General features: G+C 48.9%; 1 protein-coding gene and 1 long non-coding RNA gene across 2 annotated transcripts in view; one reads left to right on the plus strand and one right to left on the minus strand.

Moving 5' to 3' along the window:
- MYH16 (myosin heavy chain 16) overlaps positions 1 to 23,509 on the plus strand; it is a 63,810-nt gene that overhangs the window by 17,486 nt on the left and 22,815 nt on the right. Inside the window, exons 15-30 of the mRNA XM_072837034.1 lie at positions 488 to 546; positions 1,403 to 1,490; positions 2,636 to 2,753; positions 3,901 to 4,021; positions 8,010 to 8,146; positions 9,476 to 9,557; positions 12,461 to 12,634; positions 13,533 to 13,760; positions 14,274 to 14,378; positions 16,540 to 16,626; positions 16,855 to 17,000; positions 18,161 to 18,251; positions 18,711 to 18,767; positions 19,427 to 19,513; positions 21,181 to 21,426; positions 22,307 to 22,424. Of these exons, the coding sequence (XP_072693135.1) occupies positions 488 to 546; positions 1,403 to 1,490; positions 2,636 to 2,753; positions 3,901 to 4,021; positions 8,010 to 8,146; positions 9,476 to 9,557; positions 12,461 to 12,634; positions 13,533 to 13,760; positions 14,274 to 14,378; positions 16,540 to 16,626; positions 16,855 to 17,000; positions 18,161 to 18,251; positions 18,711 to 18,767; positions 19,427 to 19,513; positions 21,181 to 21,426; positions 22,307 to 22,424 (1,944 nt within the window). The remainder of the gene's footprint in view (positions 1 to 487; positions 547 to 1,402; positions 1,491 to 2,635; positions 2,754 to 3,900; positions 4,022 to 8,009; positions 8,147 to 9,475; positions 9,558 to 12,460; positions 12,635 to 13,532; positions 13,761 to 14,273; positions 14,379 to 16,539; positions 16,627 to 16,854; positions 17,001 to 18,160; positions 18,252 to 18,710; positions 18,768 to 19,426; positions 19,514 to 21,180; positions 21,427 to 22,306; positions 22,425 to 23,509) is intronic.
- Positions 1 to 23,509, minus strand: part of LOC140638928 (uncharacterized) — a 64,868-nt gene that overhangs the window by 5,445 nt on the left and 35,914 nt on the right. Inside the window, exons 2-4 of the long non-coding RNA XR_012035874.1 lie at positions 19,372 to 19,555; positions 16,417 to 16,561; positions 12,454 to 12,571 (exon numbers count right to left, since the gene is read on the minus strand). This is a non-coding gene — a long non-coding RNA (uncharacterized lncRNA). The remainder of the gene's footprint in view (positions 1 to 12,453; positions 12,572 to 16,416; positions 16,562 to 19,371; positions 19,556 to 23,509) is intronic.

Consider the following 23,509-nt stretch of genomic DNA (forward strand, 5'->3'; position numbering starts at 1 on the left):
TTGTCCCCTTGTGTAGCCCTAAATCACAAAGGGTTACATATTCTACAGAGATCTAATGCTCTTATTGACAATAACCATAGTCATCCCATTTACCCATTCACTGGTAGATCTCCCTTTCCTGTTGTGAGGGCCCCACCTTACCTAGTCCCAAGAAAAGCCTTTTTTTTTTTTTTTTTTTTTTTTTTTTTTTTAAGAGAGAGAGAGAAAAAAAAATTGAGAGGGGCAGGGGCAGAGGGAGAGAGAGAATCTCAACCAGACTCCCTGCTGAGTGTGGAGCCCAACTCAGGGATGGATCTCAGGACCCTGAGATCATGACCTGAGCTGAAACCAAGAGTCAGATGCTTAACCAGCTGAGCCATCCAGGGGCCCCCCCAAGAAAAGCCTTTTTAAACCAGAGAATGCATTTCCTTGACACAGAACACTTAGCAGAGGCTGCCTGTCCCAGTGCTGTGTTCTAACATGAAACATGCTTGTCTTTCTTCCTCAGCTGGAAGCAAGAAGCAGAAGAGAGGGTCTTCCTTCATGACAGTCTCCAACTTCTACAGGGTGAGCAGGGGCTGCCCCACAGGCCACTTTGCATCCAGTGAATCCTCCCCTCCTCAAACCCTCCCTTCTAATGGGGTGGTGGTCTGCCTGCCACCTCACAATGCAGGACAGGATGATTTCATTTCTATGTCTACGATTACCTCTTTCATCCAAGGAGTCTGTTTCCTTCTGAAGGGGTCACAGAACCACAGGACCTCAGACCAGGAAAGACCCTTAGGGATGGTTCCACTTAACCATGTCATTTTAAACTGAAATCCAGAGAGTGGTATCAATGGACATATCAGTACCTAAGATCTTGAGTCCAAGAGTTGGCTGGCAGAAATTCTGGGCTGATCACAACTTCCACAGATTTGGGGCACTACCGGGGATACGTTCCAAAGTGCAGAAGGGCAGCCACTAGCAAGATGTTGCCCAAAGATAGATTTATTTCTGAAGGATCTGGCTGCCCTAAGGCAGGACAGGCTATGTCATTGGAGGTATCCAAGCAGAGGAGGAGGGACCATCCAACGGGCAGGGATTTGTCCTCACAGGCACCAGAGTTTCCTTCTAGTACTAAGACTATGATGAGCCATCATTGATTCAAGAAGGGCCCTCCTTACTGAAAGTCATGTCACCTTGGGCCAGTCCCTCTGAGAGGACAGGCACCGACCAAGATGATATCCATTGTGACAGCCACTAGCCACATGTGGTGGGTGAGTACTGGAAAAGAGGCTGGTGTGTCAGAACTCCATTTTAATTTTAAGTTTTAATTTAATTAATTGAACTCTAAACAAATACCTCTGCTGAGCATGGGGGTCCTGCAACACCAACACTGAACCCTGCTCAGTCTTTCTGTTTCTTTTTCCTCTATCACCAGGAGCAGCTGAATAAGCTGATGGCCACCCTCCACAGCACTGCTCCCCATTTCGTCCGCTGTATTGTCCCCAACGAATTCAAGCAATCAGGTACATTGTGGGAATGAGTTTCCCTGTGAAGTTAGTGTTTGCTCAAATTAAGTACCCCCCTTTTACTAGTATAGTGAACACATATAGCAGTTTAATTATTTTTGAGGGATCCCTGGGTGGCGCAGTGGTTTGGCGCCTGCCTTTGGCCCAGGGCACGATCCTGGAGACCCGGGATCGAATCCCACATGGGGCTCCCAGTGCCTGGAGCCTGCTTCTCCCTCTGCCTGTGTCTCTGCCTCTCTCTCTCTCTCTCTGTGACTATCATAAATAAAAAAAAAAAAAGAAAAGTTTAATTATTTTTGAAATATGGAGTACTGTTTCTCTTTTTTGCCTCCCTGTCTTTCCACCAATTTTTCAATTGGACAATTTTGACCCACTGAAACAATAACAGTTAATAAAAATAGCTAACATTTGTTGAGCGCAAGCTGTAAGCCAGGTATGAATTAAGTCCACTTTAAAAAAAATTTTTTTTTAAGATTTTATTTATTCATGAGAGACACAGAAAGAGAGGCAGAGACACAGGCAGAGGGAGAAGCAGACTCCCTGCGGGGAGCCCAATTCAGACCTCGATCCCAGGACCCTGTGATCACAACCTAAGCCAAAGGCAGATGCTCAACCACTGAACCACCCAGGTGCCCTTAAGTCCACTTTTAATCACCAGGGATGATTGGGGCAAAGTGGTGCACCAAAGGATCCCCCCCAAAAAATGGATCATCTAGGGACACCTGAGTGGTTCAGTCAACGGAAAATCAGACTCTGGTTTCAGCCCAGGTCATGATCTCAGGGTCCTGGGATTGAGCACTGCATCGGGCTCCATACTCAGCACAGAGTCCCTCTTTCTCCCCCTTTGCTCCTCTCCTTACTCAGCACATGCACTCTCTCTCTAATAAATAAAATCTTTTTAAAAAATGGATCATCCAAAAGTCATGTTCTAGCTGCTTTGTAAAGCAAAAATCATGTTCACCAGCTGGAAGTCACATTCGGGAGACCCTTTGGGTCTTGGCTGAATTGTGGGGCCCCCTGAGCAGTGATGGGAGGAAACTGGGGTCAACAATATAGATGCTCAGTTAGCTTTCTGCAGTGGCAAGGAGTAGCTTGTCCCACCCGGGAGCACTGACAGCATCCTGTGCCCTCCCTCTTGGCAGGTGTGGTGGACGCCCACCTGATCATGCACCAGCTAGCTTGTAACGGAGTCCTGGAAGGCATCCGTATTTGCAGGAAGGGCTTCCCAAACAGGATGCAGTACCCAGAGTTCAAACAGAGGTGAGTGGTGTCTCTCTGATACCGTGAGTATAATTCTCAGTTTCCAGGACTGACTGATAAAGAGTCCTGTTGTAGCAGACAGTACACCTCACAGCAGATACCACCTCACTCTCATTACTTTAGTATGCACTGGCCTGACTTTCAACTGCCAGAACCTGCATTTCTTTGCCTGAGGGCTTTCTCTGGCTCTGGAGCTTGCTTTGCTACTTGGCAGGCTGAATGTCTCAGGAAGTAATGCCTCCCCGGGAGCAGCCCTCCACCAATGACTAAGGACAATTGGCATATAAATACTTCAACTCCCTCACTCTTCTGGTGGGCTGACTATGAGGCATGTTCTGGCTTCCAGATAAATGTCTAACAATAGGCTCTCCAGGTTAAACTTAAAAAAGATAATAAAAATAAAAAAGCCCTGATGTGTAGTGTCTTTGGATTTCCATATAAACACTCCCACGACTGATTTCGAGCCAGCGATGTGACATCACTGAATGTGGGGTTGGAAGAGATGCACACAATTGGCTCTTGCAGACCAGTGGGAGCTATTCCCAGTGTCCCCTAGCAGCATCAAGCCCCAGCTGCCCATTGTGATAACTGGCCTTATAACATGGCTCTTATTAACTTCCCTGACCCCCTTCCCAACTCTGCCAACGCCCCAGAATAAACTGTTTGCACTCGGAACTTTGTCTCAAGTCTGCTTCTAGGGGAACCCCAGCTAAGACCTCCACCTCAGTGATTATTTTCCTCCTTCCTGCTAGAACGTATGGCCACAGATTGATGGACCAGGACAGGTCACTGGAGGTCATCTTATCCAAGCCCTCTGAAGGCTCTAAGCAGAGAAGGACTCTAAATCACAAAGAGGGTTGCTGGCATGTCAGGAAAAGAGACACTTCTCCTATGCCTGAAAGAAAAGATCAGGAAGGAAAGATTTTGGTGTCTTATTTCCAGGAGCACCTGCCCCCTGAACTCCTGACCTACACCAATGTTCACTTCTCAAGGTCTCCTGCCAGTCCCACCCCACTGCCTGCTGTGGGCATCTTTAAAATAGGTCTAAGCCATGATTCCAAGGCCATGTAAAGATCAAAAGCATGGATGCACTTCCTGAGCTGCCAGCTTGGCATGATGATGACCGTCATTGTCTCTCTCCCACCAGGTACCAAGTGCTGAACCCCAACGTGATTCCTCAGGGATTCGTAGACAACAAGAAGGCCTCAGAGCTGCTGCTTGGGTCCATTGACCTGGATGTGAATGAATACAAAATCGGGCATACCAAGGTAGGGCCTTCCCATGATATTCCCTCCCTAGATCACTCAGCCTTGTCCCAAGAAAATGAGCTTCAGGGCATAAATTCCAGCCCAGAGCTGACCAGTTGCCTGCCTTGGGCAAGCCCCACAGCTGCTGAGAGCCCCAGTTTCCTCCTCTGAAAAAAGCAGAGCTGATACAGCTGATCTTGTGGAATTTGGAGGGTGATTAGCAATAATGTGGGTGAGAACCCAGCTCAGACAGGTATTTAATAAGTGGTAGATGATTTCCTAGGCCTGTACAAGGCCCGGTCATGAAGCTGTGTGTGTGTGTGGTGGGGGGGGTGAGGTCTGAGAGTGAAGCACCATCATCCCAGCCCACCCACACCCAAAGCTCCAGCCCTGAGCTGGCAGGTGAGTCGGGCTTGACTCACAGAGAATGCCTGATCCTGACTCACAGGGCCTGGGCTGCCCTGTGTCTGCCCCACTTCCTGGCCCCGCAGAGTCCTCTTGGGATCGGAAGGGCCAGACAGGCAAATGGGCCAAGGTGTCCATCTACAGCTGCCCAAGCACACTGCACCCAACATGACAACCAGGATGATCCAGGAGGAGTACTAGCTTTGCATTCGGGAGCATCAGGCTCAAAGCCTGCCTCTGTGCAGCCCAGAGCAGGTCACTTGCCCCTCTGGGTCTCATGAGTGGCATAGGCAAGCACAGCTTCTCCACAGGCCTGGTGGAGTGCATGGATGCTCCAGGCTGTGTGTGCAGCCAACACATCTGGCCACTTAGCAAATGCTCACAGAGCACCTCCTGTGCCAAGCATGGTTCAAGGCTCTAGGGATATACCAGTGAACAGAACAGAAAGAGTACCTAGCTCCCTGGAGCTCACTTTGTGGTAGCAAGTGTTGGCAGAATTGTTCTGCTCTAGAATCTGCCAGAACTGTTAGCTTTGGCGTCCTTTACAATTAAGACATGCTGTGTATAACTAATTTGACTTATAGGAACACTTCAGGTTTTGTCACAGAATCACTGAATACCAGCTGCTTCCCCTAGTTCCCAACTTTGAAGGATGAGAAACTTGAGGAAGCCTGGACAGGGGCATGGAGCTGATGTGCCCAATTCCACAGAACTAGGCAGGATGGAGCAGGCCTCAGGCCCTATGACGCTGCTCACAGGAAGGGGAGATGGGGCTGCTGTTGCCAGCATTTGACACAGCTACTGGCAGGGCAAACGGACTGTATTTTGCTGTTGTTCAAGGGTTGCATTGGGAACCTCGGGTCCAGATAAAGGCCTGGGGATTCTGGGGACAGATTTCCTCCCCAAGGATCATCTAGGCTCTGGTGGCAGAGGCAGGACAGAGAACAGGATGATTCTGCCTGTAAACTGTGTCCCTATCCCCATCGTTGGCTCACGTGGGCCCTACCCCCAGCCACACGTTCACCTCACTGCTCCTAAAAAGGACACACCTCAATGACAAGCAATTCTGAAATATCAAGAAGCATTTTATGAAATCAAGCCCAAAGTCTCAACCCCACAATGGCTAGCTCTTTGGGTTTTTGTGGGGGAGGAAGGCATGGAGAAGGAGCATTCTTTTCCATTCCTTTCCTGTTTCCATAGCATCCACATAAAAGATTTAGTTGGGGGCTCTGCTCCCTGCCCCAGTGTGGGGAATTGCAGATTCTTGGGGCTGGGAGGACTCAGGGTCCTGTACTCCCATTGAACAGGAGGGGAGATCAAGACCTCCCCAAAGAGAGTGACTTGGCTAAGGTTACACAGCACATCCAAGGCAGGCTGAGGCTAGGAATAGGTCTCCTGTCTCCTTCTGTCCTTCTGGAAGTTTCTATCATGTCCTACTTGAAGCCTATGAAGATGTGTTACATTATGAAACATATTAATAATAAAACAACCACTTGTGAGCCCACTTAAAAATCCAGAACTTGGGACGCCTGGGTGGCTCAGCAGTTGAGCGTCTGCCTTCAGCCCAGGGCATGATCCTGGAGATCCAGGATAGAGTCCACATCAGGCTCCCTGCATGGAGCCTGCTCCTCCTCTGCCTATGTCTCTGCCTGCCTCTCTCTCTGTGTCTCTAATGAATAAATAAATAAAATCTTTTAAAAAAAAAATCCAGAACTTAATCTTTGCATCTCTTTCCTCTCCTTCCTCCCCACCCCCAGGAATAACCTTTGTCCTGAATGTTAACCATTCCTCTGCCTTTTATTTTTTATTTTTAAAAAGATTTTTTTTATTTATTCATAAGAGACAGAGAGAGGCAGAGATATAGGCAGAGGGAGAAGCAGGCTCCCTGTGGGTAGACCAATGTGGGACTCAATTCCAGGACCCCAGGATCACGCCCTGGGCCGAAGGCAGACACAACTGAACCACCCAGGCGTCCTAATCCCCCTGCGTTTTAAAAAATAGTTTTATCACATATGTGTATGGCCCCAGATTTTGCCTGGTTTTGAGCTTCATGGAAATATCATACTTGGTTTATTCTTCTGTAACATGCTTCTAACACTTCATCATATTTCCAAGATGCATTCTCGTTGGTTGGTACATGACATTCATTCATTGTCACAGTCCTTTCATGCTGCCTCAGACAGCCATTCCGCAATTACTCTTTCTCCTGCCCTTGGAAATTTATTTTTCCCCCTGCAGTTATCAAGAATGCTACTTTGAATATCTTTGTGCATGGTCCTATGTAGGACAATGCACAATGTAGAGCAAAATTCTCAGCCTTAGCTATACATTAGAATTATTTGGGGAGGGGTAAAAATACCAGAGCCTCGCTCCAGAAATTCTTCAAAATCACCTGTGTCCAGCTATCAGCATCTTTCCAAAGCCCTCCAAGCAGAACGATGTGCAGCCAGGGCAGAGAAAGATATGTTAATGCTGAGGAGGACAGTTGCCTGTTTCAGGATGTGCAAACATCTAACTTGATGAAGGAATGCCAAATCGTTTTCTCAAACTGTTGTACCAACTCACCGTCTCCTTGATCCACAACCTAGCCAACACTTGCCTTTTTGGAAGTCTTGAAAGTTGCAGGTGGAAGGAGGAATGATTGGTATCTTGTGACCTTAGTTTGTATTTCCCAGAGGTTGGGTGTTTCTTGTTTTTTCTTTTTTTTTTTTTTTTTTTTTTTAGTTTTTATTTATTTATGATAGTGAGAGAGAGAGAGAGAGGTAGAGACACAGGCAGAGGGAGAAGCAGGCTCCATGCAGGGAGCCCGACGTGGGATTCGATCCCGGGTCTCCAGGATCGCGCCCTGGGCCAAAGGCAGGCGCCAAACCACTGCGCCACCCAGGGATCCCTGTTTTTTCTAACACATTGCAAAGCTGCCCCTACTTTCCTGGGGATGTGTCCCACTCATGCACAAGAGCTTGGTGCCCAAAATTGTGCAACATTGGTCAAACTCTATATCCTTTCTACAAAGTCAACATCACCCTGCCCTCATTATCCCCTCTTCCCACTCCCAGATCCATAGGGGATCCATAGGGGATCATGACTGTCCAAAGGCTATTTTGCATGACGGTAAAGAGGGAAGGCCCTTTGCCACCCTGACTGTTGGGCAGTCACTGTAGCAGTGAGGATTATGATGATCTCACATTTTACTTATACCTTCACAGTTTATACAAGACTTTTCCTCCCAATATCTCTATCTAATCCTTACTGCAACCCTTAGGGAGGGATCAGCATCCTCATTTCACAGATGAGGAACTGAGGCCCTGAAATGTGAGGAGACACATCCAGGGTGCCCAGCTAGTAAGTGCAAGGCCAGGGCTGGGGCCTGTAGGAGGATCCAAGGGTGAGAGAAAACAGTCACTGGGGCCAGCAGTCGCCCTGCTATTGGAGGTCTCCAGGCCAGGGCCAGCTATTCCTGAGGGGCCTCAGACACCAGCGCCAGAGGGGCTCTCTTAACTTTTAAGGACCTCTTGGAACCTCTGGTACTTTGACTTAAAACTCCCAAGTGGCTGCCACTTGGTGACAGCTGGGCTATTTTCAGATGAGTGTGTCCTTCCCCCAGGTATTCTTCCGAGCGGGCATCCTGGCTAAGCTTGAGGACATGCGGGACGAACGTCTGGCCAAAATCATGACAATGTTGCAGTGTCGCCTCCGGGGTTTCCTTATGAGGATTGAGTTCAAGAAGATGCTGGAACGAAGGTAGCCCTCACAAGCACCAGTGGGGCAGAACCACAGAGGCCACATTCACCCGCACAGAATGAGCAGAGACCATGCCACACACACTGCAGTCAGCTCCATTAGCAACACTGGGTAGTGAGATGAGGGAAGGGTGCCAATGTCTTCACTGGCCCAAAGAACCCTGTTTGGAGCCTGTATTAGTTTTCTGGAGCTGCCATAACAAAGCACCACAGCTGGGTGCCTTAACACAGTGGAAACATTTTCTCACTGTTCCAGAAGCCAGCCCATCTGAAATTAAGGTGTTGCAGGCCACACTCTCTCTGAAGCTCTAGAGGAGGACCCTGTTTTGCTTCTTTTTTTTTTTTTTTAATTTTTTTAAAATTTTTATTTATTTATGATAGTCACACAGAGAGAGAGAGAGAGGCAGAGACACAGGCAGAGGGAGAAGCAGGCTCCATGCACCGGGAGCCCGATGTGGGATTTGATCCCAGATCTCCAGGATCGTGCCCTGGGCCAAAGGCAGGCGCTAAACCACTGCACCACCCAGGGATCCCCCTGTTTTGCTTCTTACAATTCTGGTGGCCCTAGGCATTTCTTGGCTTGTGGCTGCATCATTCTGATCTCTGCCTCTGTCTTGGCAAGGCCCTGCCTCTGTGTCTGTGTCTCCACACAGGCTTCCTTCTTATGTGGACACCAGGCATCTTGGGTTGGGGGCCCACCTTTTTCCAGTATGACTTCCTCTTAACCTAAGTGATGACATCTGCAAAGACTCTATTTCCAAACCAGGTCACATTCACGGGAACTGGGGGTTAGGACTTGAGCATATCTTTTTGGAGGGGGACACGATCCAACCCTTAACAAGGGCCACCTAATATAAACCCTTCTCTTGCAGCCTATAAGGCACTTCCCCTTATTGATCAGTGTGATGATACTGTGACTCAGACTACCCTGGCTGGCCTCTAGCTGACTCTGGCTCTTTGTGGTCCTAGTAATAATAGCAGTGATGAGCCAATAACCACAATAATGAGTTTCTGATATCCACCAGGCCCTCCTTGACCCCGGCTGAAGGTGGGGACACCAGTTAGGGACTGAGGGTAGGACAGCAGCCCAATCCAACCCAGGGCCTTGGCACACAGGAGGTCCTCAGTAAATGACAGCCCAGTGAAGCTGCCAGGGACAAGGAGGTAGATTCCAAAGATTGCAGATGGATAGGATTCAGAGTGTAATGGGTGATTGAAGAAGGGAAATGTAAGAAGAAGTGAGTGGTCTGTCTCAGCCTTGTGCTGTCTGGGAGGCCAGGCCCTGACACCTGCACTTTAATTCACACAACCCCGGATTCCTTTTTTGCAGAATCGGCCTGAAAGTCATCCAGCGGAACACACGCAAATTCCTGGAGCTGCGTTTCTGGGGCTGGTGGAAGCTCTACAACAAGGTAGGGCTCAGGAACAGGCCAGCCTGCTGCTGCCCAGGAGGACAGGGGACCTGAGCTCAGCCTGGGTGGGGGAGCCTCTCGGGAGTAGGAGGCCACAGGATGCTGCAGGGACAGTCCAAAAATGAGATGAGGAGGAATCCAGCCTCCTTCCAGACAGAGGCTAATTCCTCCCTGAGGAAGACATCAGTGTGTCTTCCCACCTCATCTCATCCCTGAAAATAGCATCCTGTTAGGATGGAAAGCATTCCCTACCCCCAGACACACACACACACACACACACACACACACACACACACACACAGAGTAGGCTTGGTTACCAGCACCTCCCCCTGGACATGTCGAGGCATCTTCAACTCCTTTAGTGAAGTCCAGCTTTAGAGGTGGAGTGACCTCAGGAAATCCTGGGATCTGACCTCCCTGTTCCCAGATTCTTCTGAGACAGCAGAGAGAGCAGTGAGTCAGCCAGGTGGTGGGGCTACAGGACCTCCAAGCAGCCAGCCTACCCTTAACCAATGCAGGAGGCCATGAGCCATCCTCCTGATGCAGGTGAAATCATACTAGGTGATGGTATGCACACCTTTGGCCCCCATTCCAGGGGAACACAATGCTGGGAACCAGAGGTGGCCGGATGCAGAGCTGCTGCATTCCGGAGACAGGAGGATGGTGTTGTTTCAAGGGGAGCCTTGTGGAGTGGGGGACAGGCTCCAGGTCATCTCTGTGGCCTTGAGGCCCCTACGGCTCATGTAGAAGTTTCTTTCTACTCCCCATGGGAAAGCACTATCTAACACAGTGCTAGCCACAGGTTCAAAGGAGAGATAGCAAACTCTGCATCTCCAAAGGCCAGCCCCCTCCTGGGCCTGAGATCGCAGAGGAGTCCAGATGAGCATTTCTCAAAGTTCAGTTATCGTTGGTAACTTCCCCACTTGTTCTATGACTGACCTCCTTTTCTTATGTCAACTCACTTTTTTATTCTGAAATTTGTATTTTAAAAGGAAACTTTGTATCCTCATCTGCTTTAATCTCATCCTAAGCAAGCATTATCCACAAAATGGTGGATGTGATGAGTGCTTTTCTGTTTTTTTAAAAAATTATTTCAAAAAATGTATTTAATTTCTTATTTTTAAAAGTTATTTTATTTTTTAAGATTTTATCCATTTATTCATGAGAGACACAGAGAGAGAATGAGAGAGGCAGAGACACAGGCAGAGGGAGAACCAGGTTCCATGCAAGGAGCCGGACACGGGACTCGATACCCGGTCTCCAGGATCGTGCCCTGGGCCGAAAGCAGCTCTACACCACTGAGCCACCTGGGCTGCCCTAAAAGTTATTTTTAAAGTAACTATGTAACAATGAATATCTAAGGATTTCTGTGCAATGCTAAATCTATCCCACTTGTGCCTTTGGTATTTGTGTCACCCTCTGTGAAGCTCCAGACTAACAGCCTTTAAGATTCTTCCAGGCAGGGGGCACCTGGGTGGCTCAGTGGTTGAGTGTCTCTGCCTTTGGCTCAGGTCATGATCCCAGGGGCCCCTTTGGGCTCCCCACAGCGAGCCTGCTTCTCCCTCTGCCTGTGCCTCTCTCTCTGGGTCTCTCATGAATAAATAAATAAAATCTTTAAAAAAAAAAAAAAGAAAAAAAAAGATTCTTCCAGGCAGGACACCACCCACGGTCACAGATGAGGGGTCAAAGCCTGGAAACTTCCCCGTTCTTTACTAAAAATTAAAACTTCAAAATAAATAAATAAATAAATAAATAAATAAATAAATAACTTCACCAATTAAACATGGCGGAGCAAGGTCCTGTTCCATTGAGTAAAACAGTAAAACTAAAAATCCTTTACTGTTAGTTTTTAACTAAGCTCTAATATTATTGAATATTAGAATCCCCATAGGATTGATGGGGAAGAAAAACAAACCAGGTTGCAGAGACTTTTACTGAATAGAAAGTGTTACATAATTGTGTTTATGTGGACCTGCTCCCGTGGTATCCCACGTCCCCACAGCCCAGGCTGGCAATGAGGCTTCCCTGTCATCTTGGAAGATAGGTGATGCCTTCTCCCAAATCCATCTCCACAGGGCGTTGGCCCTCCGGAGAAACACATCCATTGATCAGGAAATACCCTGAGGGCCTGTCCCACCTGTTCTGCTCAAAGCTGCAGGGACACAGGAAAGCAAGAGGGAGGTTTTTGAGGAGCTAGAGGTCTAGCAGGGCAGAGAAGTAGAGGTGGATGGAGCTGATGGACCCAGGGTCCCTTGCAGGGTAAGAAGGGCCAAATGCATGTAGAGGTTAGGATGGGTGCAGCGGGTACAGAAGAGTAGTGAGTAGCTACTGCAGGCCAACACACAAAGCAGGCCCAACCATACAGAGATCAGAGCCAGAGGGGCGGAGGCCACGAGGCAGAACTGCAGCCGAGCTGGAGTGGGGTGGGCAAGGCTTTGTGTGGGAAGACCATGTAGAGGGCTGGGACTTCAGGCTGGGGACCAGATGAAAGAAGTGAGAGAGAAAGACTGAGAATATACACAAGACAGAGAGACAGAAAGAGAGAGAGAGAGAGAGAGAGAGGAACAAGTAAGGGAGAAAGGTGAGGAAAACCAGGGTTCCCAAGCACACACAATTTACAGAGCATTTATAAGTGCTGGGCACAGCTAGACACCAACAAACACCCAATTTGGTGTCTCTTAGGATCCAAGAGCATCCTGAGGATTGGTTCTAAGCAAGGATGGGCCTTCTCTGTGGAGGCTAGGGCTGCTTTAGGGCAGCTATGGAGAGGCTCCAACATCACTGCTGCAGCATGAGCTTTCCACCCCACCAGGGGTGTGAAGTCCCACTGGAGGCTGAGCCCCACAGCCCACCACTGTGCCCCCCACACCCCCTAAAATGGTATGGTGTTGCTCACCACTCAGGTCAAGCCGCTCCTGAACGTGGCTCGTCAAGAGGAGGAGATGAAGGCCAAGGAGGAGGAGCTGAGGAACGCCATGTCCAAGACACAGGAGCTGCTCAGCAGGGTAAAGGAGCTGGAGGAGAAGATGGCCACGCTCAGCCAGGAGAAGAATGACCTCACCATCCAGCTCCAGGCCGTATGTGGGGGCTGGGGTGGGGGGGCGAGATGAGGTGTGGGAGCTGGGGGCCCTGGCAACTACCAGGATTCCAGGGTCACCGAGAGTCAGACCTAGGGAGGGAGGGACAGCCTTCGAAGAAGCTGTGTAGGAGCAAGGTCACAGCAGTAGAAGGACCACCCATTGATAGAAGCACCTTCCTGGCCTCCACCCCTTTATGCCTCACACGATTATTTCCCTTAGCTTGCAGACAGAAAAACTGAATGTCAATAATGTTATGCCAAGAAGCATAAATCACATAGTCTGGTTGGACTCTCTGGCCAACTGTTGTCTCATGCCCCTGACCCCATCTTGGGGAGACCCTGATGGACACCCAGGTTGTCCCTCTTCTGCCACTTCCTGTCCGTTTGACTTTTGACAATTCTGCTTCCCCTGCCTATCAGCTCCCACATTCCTTAACTGTAGCTTACAGTAACACGTGCCTGGCTGGCTTTGCGGGGTTGTTGTAAGGAGGACTCGTGGATGGGAAGTGGTTTGTTAACACAGAAGTACTAAAATCAGCACTGGGAGTCATTTGGGCAGATAGCCCAGGCCCCACTGACAGATGGAGGCATAGGCACATCCAGGCTCAGCAGATGGGATGGCACAGCCTGAAGTACCAGTGCTGTCCTCGACTTCTCCTGGACCACCTCTGCTAAAACCTTAACTGGGATTCCGTTAAAGTGCAGATTTAAATGCAACAGGCCTCAGGGGAAGCCTGAGATTTTTTGCATCCCAACCGGTTCACAGGTGATGCAGCTGTCGGTCTGGGGATGGCCCTGCTAGACTGTGTTTTGTCACACACATCGCATGGAGCTTGGAGATAGTGCTCAGACCCCTTTGGGACTCCTTTGACTGGTGGTGTTCTTTCTTCCTCCAGGAGCAAGAGAACGTGATAGACGCCGAGGAGCGCCTGACCCAGATGATGAAGACCAAAATGGACCTGGAGAGCCAGATCTCAGACATGCGGGAGCGGCTGGAGGAAGAGGAAGGTACAGCAGCCTCCCTGAGCGCCACCAAGCGCAAGCTGGAGGGGGAGATGAGCGACCTGAAGCGGGATCTGGAGGGCCTGGAGACCACGCTGGCCAAGACGGAGAAGGAGAAGCAGGTGAGGGGGCCCTGGAGCCTGACCCCGCTCCTTATAAGAACAGGGAACCCTGTGGAGGGGTCATACCTGGAGCTCCCACAGCAGCACTGCCCAGGGCCCTAGCCACCTGCCACATGGGGCTATTTTAACTTAACTCAATGCAATTTAAAATGTGGTTCCTCTGCTGACCTAGCTGCATTTTGAGTGCTCAAAAGCCACACGTGGCTAGCGCTACCACGTTGGATCGTTGGATTGTTGGATCGGCAAGTCTGGTGGGGCCCCAGAGCCTACTCCCTAAGGCACTGCTGACATCTGAGGACCGGACTTTGAATAACAAAGCCTAAACTGGTGGCTCTCACTACCCTAAGATTCCTACTTGGTTGGTTGGGGTATGCCCTGGGCGTTAGCATTTCTCAGGCTCCCAAGTGGCTTTGGACTACAGCCAAGCTGAAGAGCCCCTCTCTCCGAGCCAGTGCCTCCCCTGAGGGCGTTTCCAGCCTTAAGGGCCTGTCTCTCTCCTGCCCCCATTTCCAGGCCCTGGATCATAGGGTCCGCACCCTGACTGGGGACCTCTCGCTCCGTGAGGACTCCATCGCCAAGCTCCAGAAGGAGAAGAGGGCCCTGGAGGAGCTGCATCAGGTAGGCAGCACTGGCTTCCCCTTGGCAGAGCAGGTGAAGCTTGGAGACTGGAGACCTGGACTCAAATCTTGGCTTTGCTGCCCCTCTGCTGGGGCCTGTTGGGGAAGTCACCAAGTCTCCCAAAATCTCGGTTTCCTCATCAGTGAAGTGGGCACTGTCATGTCTTGTTGCTCTCCTACCCGGTTCGTTGTGAGTGGGGTGACTATAATTTATCACCCAAACTAGGACAGTTTGAGTGAAAGAGGGCAGCAGGCATGAGCAGGATGGTTCCAGATGCAAGGTATGTCCCCAGACACATCAGGATGAAGTGTGGTGCGTGGAAGTGCCCTGTGAATGCTAATGTACCAGCAAACCCTGATCCATCTTGGCAACAAAGGGCATGAGCTTTTGCCATGGGGAGACTTATTCAAGTGTTACGGGCTCAGGCTCCTGAATGCAGAGCCAGCTCTGACCAGCCACCAGTGCTGACTGTGGCACAGACCACTTCCCAGCTCTGGAGATGCAGGTACACAGAGCAAGCTGAAGCCCAGAACCAAACCATGGACCCCATTGCCATGCTTGCTGATACCGTGAACACACAACAGGTTCTCTGAATACCTTACTCTCCCACCTCTGGAAATATTTCTCCTTAGACTGGAACTCTCAACCACTTCAAACTCAGAGCCTCCCTTCTATAACAAATATGGTCAATTCTCCTTACTCTAGGTAGTCATGTTCTAAAAAGTCACCACAAACACTGAGGTAGCAAATACTGAACCTCAGTTTTAAGGGGTTAGGTTCCTGCAAGCCTCTGGTTACATTTTTGTCAGCCAATCAATACAGAATACATAGGATTACAATCAATATGTTACCTTGTTTTATGAACGTTTCTGTTGAAAGACACTATTTGGTCCATATTGTAGATTCCTGAACATTGAGCTCACAGTCAACAGCCCTATATTTCGCACCAGAACAAAGCTTATCTGGCATACAAATTTCCTCTGTGAGGGCACAGCACAGCCTTCTTGTGCTTGGGAATACTAGACAGCACAGCAGCACTGTGCATGGGGCCATGTTATAAGCAAAATCACCAAAACAAAAACCATAGCACTGAAAAGACTGTGAAAAAGATACTTGTTTGCAGTCTGAGGAAACCAGAAGGCAGAGCATCACCTTATTCAACTGCAGCTGGGAATGCGCACTCCAGGAGACTCCAATTTTTTGCTGCCTGCGCATGTCTGCAAATGACCATGAAAGCACCACAAGTATTGATTTGGGATTACAAATAAATTTTAGATAGTAGGCAAACTGAAAAATATATAATCTCCAAATAACGAGCACAGAGCCTCTCTTACTATCCTAAAATAAAAATTATTATAAATAACATATAACTTTAAAAAAATCAATAGGGTGCCCTTCTTTTTAAGGGGGGGATGTGAATAGAATGTAATTTTTAATAGATAATGGGGCTGTCGCCATGTAAAAGCTCAGGAGATCCACTAGAAGACGTTGTGAGCAGGAGGCTATCCACCCGAGCCTGCCTAGGTGGCTACAGAGGGTGTGTTGGTGACGCAGATAGCCAAGTGTGGCTGCTGTCACCAATAGGAGTTTACAAAATGGTAAAGAACTCTCAGGGAGATTTTGACAATAACAAATCTTCTCTCAGTTTTCATGGTGGAAAACTGGTAGATCATTCTTTAAAATGTAGTATATACTAAATGAAAAATAAAATAGTTTAGTCATATGTAAAGTGGTACCAAGTGGTGCCAGGTGCTACGTTCAGAAGAGTATGATTATTACTTTATTTACATGAATGCCTGGGTGGGGCATCAAGTGTGTGGACTGCAGAATGATTCCTCATGGTGCTGGACCGTCCAGAGCATGCCATCTTGTCCAGTAGCCCTGGAACCACCCACTAAGTGCCAGTGGGGCCCCCAATCGTGGTGACATCCAAAAGCCCCCCACAAATTTCTGATATGTCCCATGGGGAACCAGAGTCTCACTGGCCATTGAGGGGCCACCTGAAGCTAACAGGTGCTTGGGTCTGCCCCCAACTCACCTGACAGTAGGGGCAGGAGCATGGTAGCTGTCCACTGAGCTCAGAAGTGATGACCGAGAACCAGGTCTATTCAGCTGCTCCTGCATGGTTCATGGGACACACGTTGTGTATCTTTTCCTCCAGAAAACCCTTGATGACCTGCAAGCTGAGGAGGACAAGGTGAACCACCTGACCAAGACCAACAGCAAGCTCAGCACCCAGATCCATGAGGTGATGCCCTGTTGCTGTAGCCAATTCTATACCTCAGGGGCTGGGTCCATGCTGGGGCACAGAGCCCACAGACACATTTGGGGAACTGGACTGACCCATGCCCCTGGGGAAGCGAGGGCCTGTCTGAGGCTACAGCTAAGGAACCAGGCCCAGTCTGGTTCCTTATCACATTCTGGTCTCAGACTCACCTCCCACCCCCACTTTCTCTTGTTTTTGTTGTTTCTGCAGCTGGAGGATAACTGGGAACAAGAAAAGAAAATCCGGGCAGAGGTGGAAAAGGCTCGTCGGAAAGCTGAGAGTGACCTGAAGATGACCATTGACAATCTCAATGATATGGAACGGTCCAAGCTAGACCTGGAGGAGGTGGTGAAAAAGTATGCTCATGCAGTCCTTTATTCTGCCCACAACAACATTAGCAGTATCAAGCACTTCCTGGATGGTGCCAGGTGCCAGGCACTGTGCTGAGGGTTTCGTGTGCTTTAATGCATGTCCCCAGCACCCACTATGTGCCAGACACTGTGCCCAGCACAGAGGATATAGGAAGGGGACAGTAGGTGCTGCCCATCCACAGGGAGCTCCCAGCTTCACACAGGGCCTATTGGGCGCCAGCAATGAGACCAGTACTACAAGGCACCTGCCCCTAAAGGCAGGGAGTCTTCATAGAAACCCACAAGCCAGGTTTTCAAAGATCACAAGGAGTTGAGGTGGGTACTTTATCAGTATCGCTCCAGCAATAACATGGGAGACAGGTGAAGTGGAGAAAAACTGGAAGCCAGAAAGCAATCAGAAGTCCAGGTGTAAGCTTGAACCAAGTAAGAGGCTGAGGGAATGGAGATGAGGAGTCAGACAAGGCAGGCTCTCAAGGAGTGGAATTTGAACAATACATCTTTGAGGTACATTTTGCTAAGGCAGTTTCAAAGCACCACAGACTGCCAGAAGGGTATGCAGCTACTAGCTCTGTGTCTCAGCATATTTCTTCTGTGGCACACTCAGAAAGTGCACGTGACCTTTACCATCCTACTCATCTACTTGGTCTCTGGTGTCTTAGTTTGCACATGTGGATCCTTGGCACATGGCACCCACTTATCAGAAGGAAAAGTTTTTAGAGGAAATTTTTCCCTAAAAAGGCAAAGCATCCTGGTGATTCTGGAGTCCCTAAAATATAAGCTGTACCAAGAGCAGTGATTTCTGTCTGGTTTGTTCACTGATGTGTCCCTGGAACCCCAAACATAGTAGAGACACAATGAACTTGTACATAGTACAAGTAGAGACTCAATAAACTGGCACATAGTAGGGACTCAATAAACTTGTACCAAATTAAGAAGTGAATGAATAAGCAGATGGAAAGCATGTGCAGCAGATTCTGGGGTTCTGCGGGGTGAGACCTTCTGGGCCGTCTGAAGGCCCGAAACTGGGGGATGAGTGGGTTTCAGCAGGTTCCAGGCTTCCTCCAGCAGCCAAGATTCTGTTCCTTTGCCAGCCAGCTGGTCTCCCCTTAGAACTTTTCCTCAGGAGACCAAACCTTCTCTTGCAGGAGAGATATGGAAATCAATTCTGTCAACTCTAAATATGAGGATGAGCAGTCTCTGAATTCCACACTCCAGCGGAAACTAAAGGAACACCAGGTGTGTCCAGGACTGGGAAAACAGAGCTCTCCTTTTGAAACGCACTTCCAGGCACTTTTGTTTCCATCAGCTGCTTCGCTGCCTCGGTTTCCTGAGGAGCAAGACTGTCCCAGAGTCCTTGAGACTCGTCCATGTTCACCTCACACAGGCTTATAGTCAATGCCCTTACAGTGATCACAAGGCCCTTGACAATCTGCCCCTGTTTCCTCCCTGACCTTGTCACGTTCCCCCACTGCTCCCCAGCCACAGCCATGCTGGCCCCCCATGGGATCTCACAGCCCCCTCCTGCCTCAGGACCATTGCACACACTCTCTGTGTCCTGTTGCCCTCTTCTTTTGACAGTGTCCATCATATGCTCAGCTCCTTGCCATCATTTCCATACTAAAAGGCCAAGTGGGTAAGTCTGTAATCTCACCCAGAAGAGATGACCCCCTTCTGCTTTACTTCTTTGTCTGCTAGGCCCGAATTGAGGAGCTAGAGGAAGAACTGGAAGCTGAGCGGTCAATGAGAGCTAAGGTAAATGAAATGCCTCTGCACTTTTTGAGCCTAAGGACACAGTGCCTGCTACAGTCCAACCACAAGTACATGCTCACTCAGGAAAGCAAAAGAGGACAGGTTACCAATTGAAAAGGCCTTGTTGATTCTTGAGCACCTCCTGAGCACCAGGCAGTGTGCTACATGAGAAATACTAATTACAATGCAAGACACAAAGATACTATTTCCAGTGTGAGTCCAAGGAGAGAAGGCCAGCAACGTTAGCCTGGGGACTCAGAGAATGAATTCAACAGGCTGACACTGGGAAGAATTTCTAGGCAAAGAGAAGAAATAGCACCTCTCTGCACAGTTATAAGGATGTACAATGAAAAGGAAAGAATGGAAAAGGGTTCTAGGGTGGGGATCCTAGAAGCCAGCAAGCTGGTGGGAGGTGAATCCTAACATATCTAAACTCCAGATTCATCCAAACTGAGCTGGGGGTAAGTATGTGCAGGAAGACCCACTCAGTGCAGGAGAAGGACACAAGCATCCTTCACTGAGTGTATAGAGTGGCAGGCAAAGGGCAGGGCTCCCCAAAAGCAGGCCCCCAGCCTCATGGACACCATGCAGTCACTGTGGTCTTTACCAGAGAAGGAGGGGCTCCTGCATGGCTCCTGTCACGGTCACTCAATCTTCCCCAGGTGGAGAAACAACGCAGCGACCTGTCCCGGGACCTCGAAGACCTCAGTGACAGGCTGGAAGAGGCTGGGGGAGCCACGTCTGCTCAGGTACCATTATCAGGGTACCAAGGAACGCCAATTCCTGCCTGCCTGCAGGGAGAAAAAAATTGCTGGGTGATAAGCAGTTAGTTCTTGCTGAATTCCTGGAGCTACCTTGAGGAGAAAACAATAATAAAGAAGAGGCAAAAGAGGGGCTGGTTTGGTCCCCTCTCTCCCAGGCTCCTTAGCTCAGTGGTGTTGACAGAACCAGGACTGGACTAAAGGCAGAAGGCAGTTCCTCATTGTCTGGTACCTGGCCATAAGGGTAATGAGGGCAGAGGGGGCAGTGCCTGAGAGTGTGAGAACCCCATAGAGGAGGGGTTGGAGGTATGGGTTCTAGATTGGTTGCTTTTCACTGAAAAGCCAGTTGTTTCCTATCTCTAGGAGTTAACTCCCCCTGCAAGGGGCTGTCCTTCCAAGACCAGCAAAGCCCCGGATGTCAAAGCATCAGAATATAGAAAATGAAGACATGGTTAATACAGTGGGGTGACCACCCACACTCAGGGCTGGAATCCAAGCTGAGCCTCTGGTGTGGGATACATCTTTCTCCAACTCATATAAAGGCATCGTGGAGACTGTCAGAAGCCACTTGAAACTCTCCTTCTAATTCCGTGTAGTCAGGTCTCTTACAAATGCAGACTCTGGATCAGAGCTGAGAGCAGAAATGTGGATGGTGTCCCTTAGCACTAGAAGGCTCCCTGGACTCCATGTCCCACTCCCTCAACATTCCAGCCATAGTATGCACACTGTGGAGGGGCCCAGGTGTGGTCGGGGTCCCAAGGAGGAAACAAAATCATCCCCATTGGTTTAAGCAACAGGCACTAAGAAGGGACTATGTTTAGTGATGCATAAAAAGTTAAGGGAGGGGATCCCTGGGTGGCTCAGCGGTTTAGCACCTGCCTTTGGCACAGGGCAAGATCCTGGAATCCCGGGACCGAGTCCCACGTCGGGCTCCCGGTATGGAGCCTGCGTCTCCCTCTGCCTGTGTCTCTGCCTCTCTCTCTCTCTCTATGTCTATCATGAATAAATAAATAAAATCTTTTTTTAAAAAAAAGTTAAGGGAACAACAGGATGTGGGACACCAGAGGGACGGTAGGAAGCGGGGTTATAGGGCTGTGTGACATTGGGAGCCATGGAGCATGGTTCATTCCAGAGGCTCAGGGGGAGTCTGTCCCAGCCTCTCTCCTGGATGTGTGGGTTGCTGGCAATCTTTATTCCTTGCTTGCAGGTACATCACTCCAATCCCTGCCTCTGTGGTCACATGGCCTTTTTCTTTGGTGTCTCCCTGGACCCAAATATCTCTCTCCTCTTATAAGAATGACCAGCCATTAGGTCCAGGCTCTCCCTAATCCAGTTATGACATTTTAACTTGTTTATATCTGCCAAGATCCTGTTTCCAAATAAGGTCACATTCACAGGTATCTGGGTTTAAGAATTGAGCATATCTTTTTAGGGGACACAATTCAAGGCACAACATTACCCAACCAAATCCTATGGGCAACCCACCCAGAGGCTCCAGATTGATATTTCCATTAAAAAAAAATGATATTTCCATCAAGACGTCCTATCAGTGGGGTGCAGAAATATCAAGGCACCACTGAGCAGGTGGGCAGTGTCTGCCCTAAGGAGCCCAGTGCAGGTCATTTCTGCTAAACCCTGGTTCTTCTCTCTCCCAGATTGAGCAGAACCGCAAGCGGGAGGCGGAGCTGCTGAAGCTGAGGCGGGAACTGGAGGAAGCAGCCCTGCAGAGCGAGGCCGCGGCCTCCACACTGCGCAAGAAGCACACGGACTCCATGGCTGAGCTGACAGAGCATGTGGAGAACCTGCAGAGGGTCAAGTCCAAGCTGGAGAAGGACAAGCAGGTCATGAAGGCTGAGATCGACGACCTCAATGCCAGCATGGAGACTGTGCAGAAGTCCAAGGTGAGGGAGGACCCCCACAGAGCCACAGGGAGGTGCCCCAGCATCTGGCCACCTCACAAATATTCCCCCCAACCCCTAGCGAGCCCAAGGCATGTTCTGGATATTGTGAGGGGAACTAAAATGAGCTCATCACAGATCCCACTGGATGGTGTATAACCTTGGCTGAGTTCACAACCTGTGCTTCAGCTTCCGCAACTGTAAAATGGGGACGTTAATAATCCCTACTTCAAAAAAAAAAAAAAAAAATCCCTACTTCATAGCGCTGTTGTGAGGGTTACAACAGTCCCTGGCATTTAAGAAAAGCTCAATAAATGTGAGCTATTAAGATGACCATTACATTAGGATGACTATATCCTCAAGGAGCAGGGAGACTAGTAGGATAAATGCATACATCACCATAAAGTGATATATGGCAAGAATTTTGGAAAAGCAAGGAAGCCATTAAACATGTGTTTATCAACCATCTGCCATGTGAAGAGCCTTCTTGTGATATGAGGGAAAGAGGGGATCCAAAGGTGAAAAGGGATGATGCTTTGGGGTCCCTGTGGCAGCCAATTTCATACTCTCACAAGGTATCTTCACAGATCCTGTTTTAACTGCACTAATACTAGTAGTATTTTTTTCTTAAATGTATTTTTTGACTTATTTAAGAGAGCGTGAGAAGGAGGATGAGCAAAGGAAGTGGGAGAGGAAGACAAGCAGACTCTAGGTTTCTGTTGGTAGAGATAGCGACCTCGGGTTGGGGAGAAGATGGTTCTGAGACAGGGACATTCTAGAAGGACTAGGGAGGTAGTCTACGAGGCTACACCACGGGAACTCAGATGGGAAGCAGGGAGGACCCGTTCCCCATTTCCACACTGAGTTCATTCTTCCTGAACAGATGAATGCCGAGGCCCACATCCGAAAGCTGGAAGATAGCTTATCAGAAGCCAATGCCAAGGTAGCCGAGCTGGAGCGAAACCAGGCAGAAATTAATGCAGTCAGGACCCGCCTACAAGGTGAGCTCACCCCTCCCTACAGCTTCCTGAGGACCCATTCCTGGAACAGAACGGGGACCTTCAAAGAAACTGAAGGCATACCTGGGTCCTCTTCCCAGAGCTTTCTTGACCTTGGAAAATTCACATCCCCTGTGATGAGACAGGAGATTTTATTCCACCCATTGAGTGTTTCAAGTATCATCTTTGCAGTGTAAAACAGGGAACACTATTCAAAGCATCTCCCCACCAGTTCTGTCAACCACTCTGTGAGATCAGCAGAGGGGCAGTAGAAAAAAAACAATTTTTAAACACTTTAAAACATGACCCACATACTGACAGTGAACATGTGTCACTAATGAAGGAGCCAAAAAACAGTAAACCTGCCTTTGAGGGAACTTGATGGGCAGAGATTTATACAGTCAGTTGGGGAATGAATGCCTACATAACTTGGCTATATAAAACTGGTTAATAATACTGCAACCTCCGGGTTTTGTTTTGTTTTGTTTTTTTTACCAGAAGAAATCCTTTGCATCTCCACGACAAAAATAATTTGCAATTTATCACTATTTACTTAATACCTAACTTTACAGAGGCTGGGCTCTGATCTGTGGTAAACAGCAAGCCAAACAAACACGCATTCCCTGAGACAAGTAAACATTCCTTAGGCCAGTTAGACAATGTTCCAGTGTGACACCAGAGAACCTGCTGGCATCCTTTGGCCTTATTCTCCACATCCTGAATACTCTCTAAAACTAATATACCAGATGAATGGATAAAGAAGATGTGGTCTATGTATACACTGGAATATTCCTCAGCCATTAGAAACGACAAATACCCACCATTTGCTTTGACGTGGATGGAACTGGAGGGTATTATGCTGAGTGAAATAAGTCAATCAGAGGACAAACATTATATGGTCTCATTCATTTGGGGAATATAAAAATAGTGAAAGGGAATAAAGGGGAAAGAAGAGAAAATGAGTGAAAATATCAGTGAGGGAGACAGAACATGAGAAACGCCTAACTCTAGTAAACAAACAAGGCAAAGTGGAAAGGAAGGTGGGCAGGGGCATGGGGTGACTGGGTGACGGGCACTGAGGGGGGCAC

This window comes from Canis lupus, chromosome 8 (genome assembly GCF_048164855.1).
Source record: "Canis lupus baileyi chromosome 8, mCanLup2.hap1, whole genome shotgun sequence".
Lineage (NCBI taxonomy): Eukaryota > Metazoa > Chordata > Mammalia > Carnivora > Canidae > Canis > Canis lupus.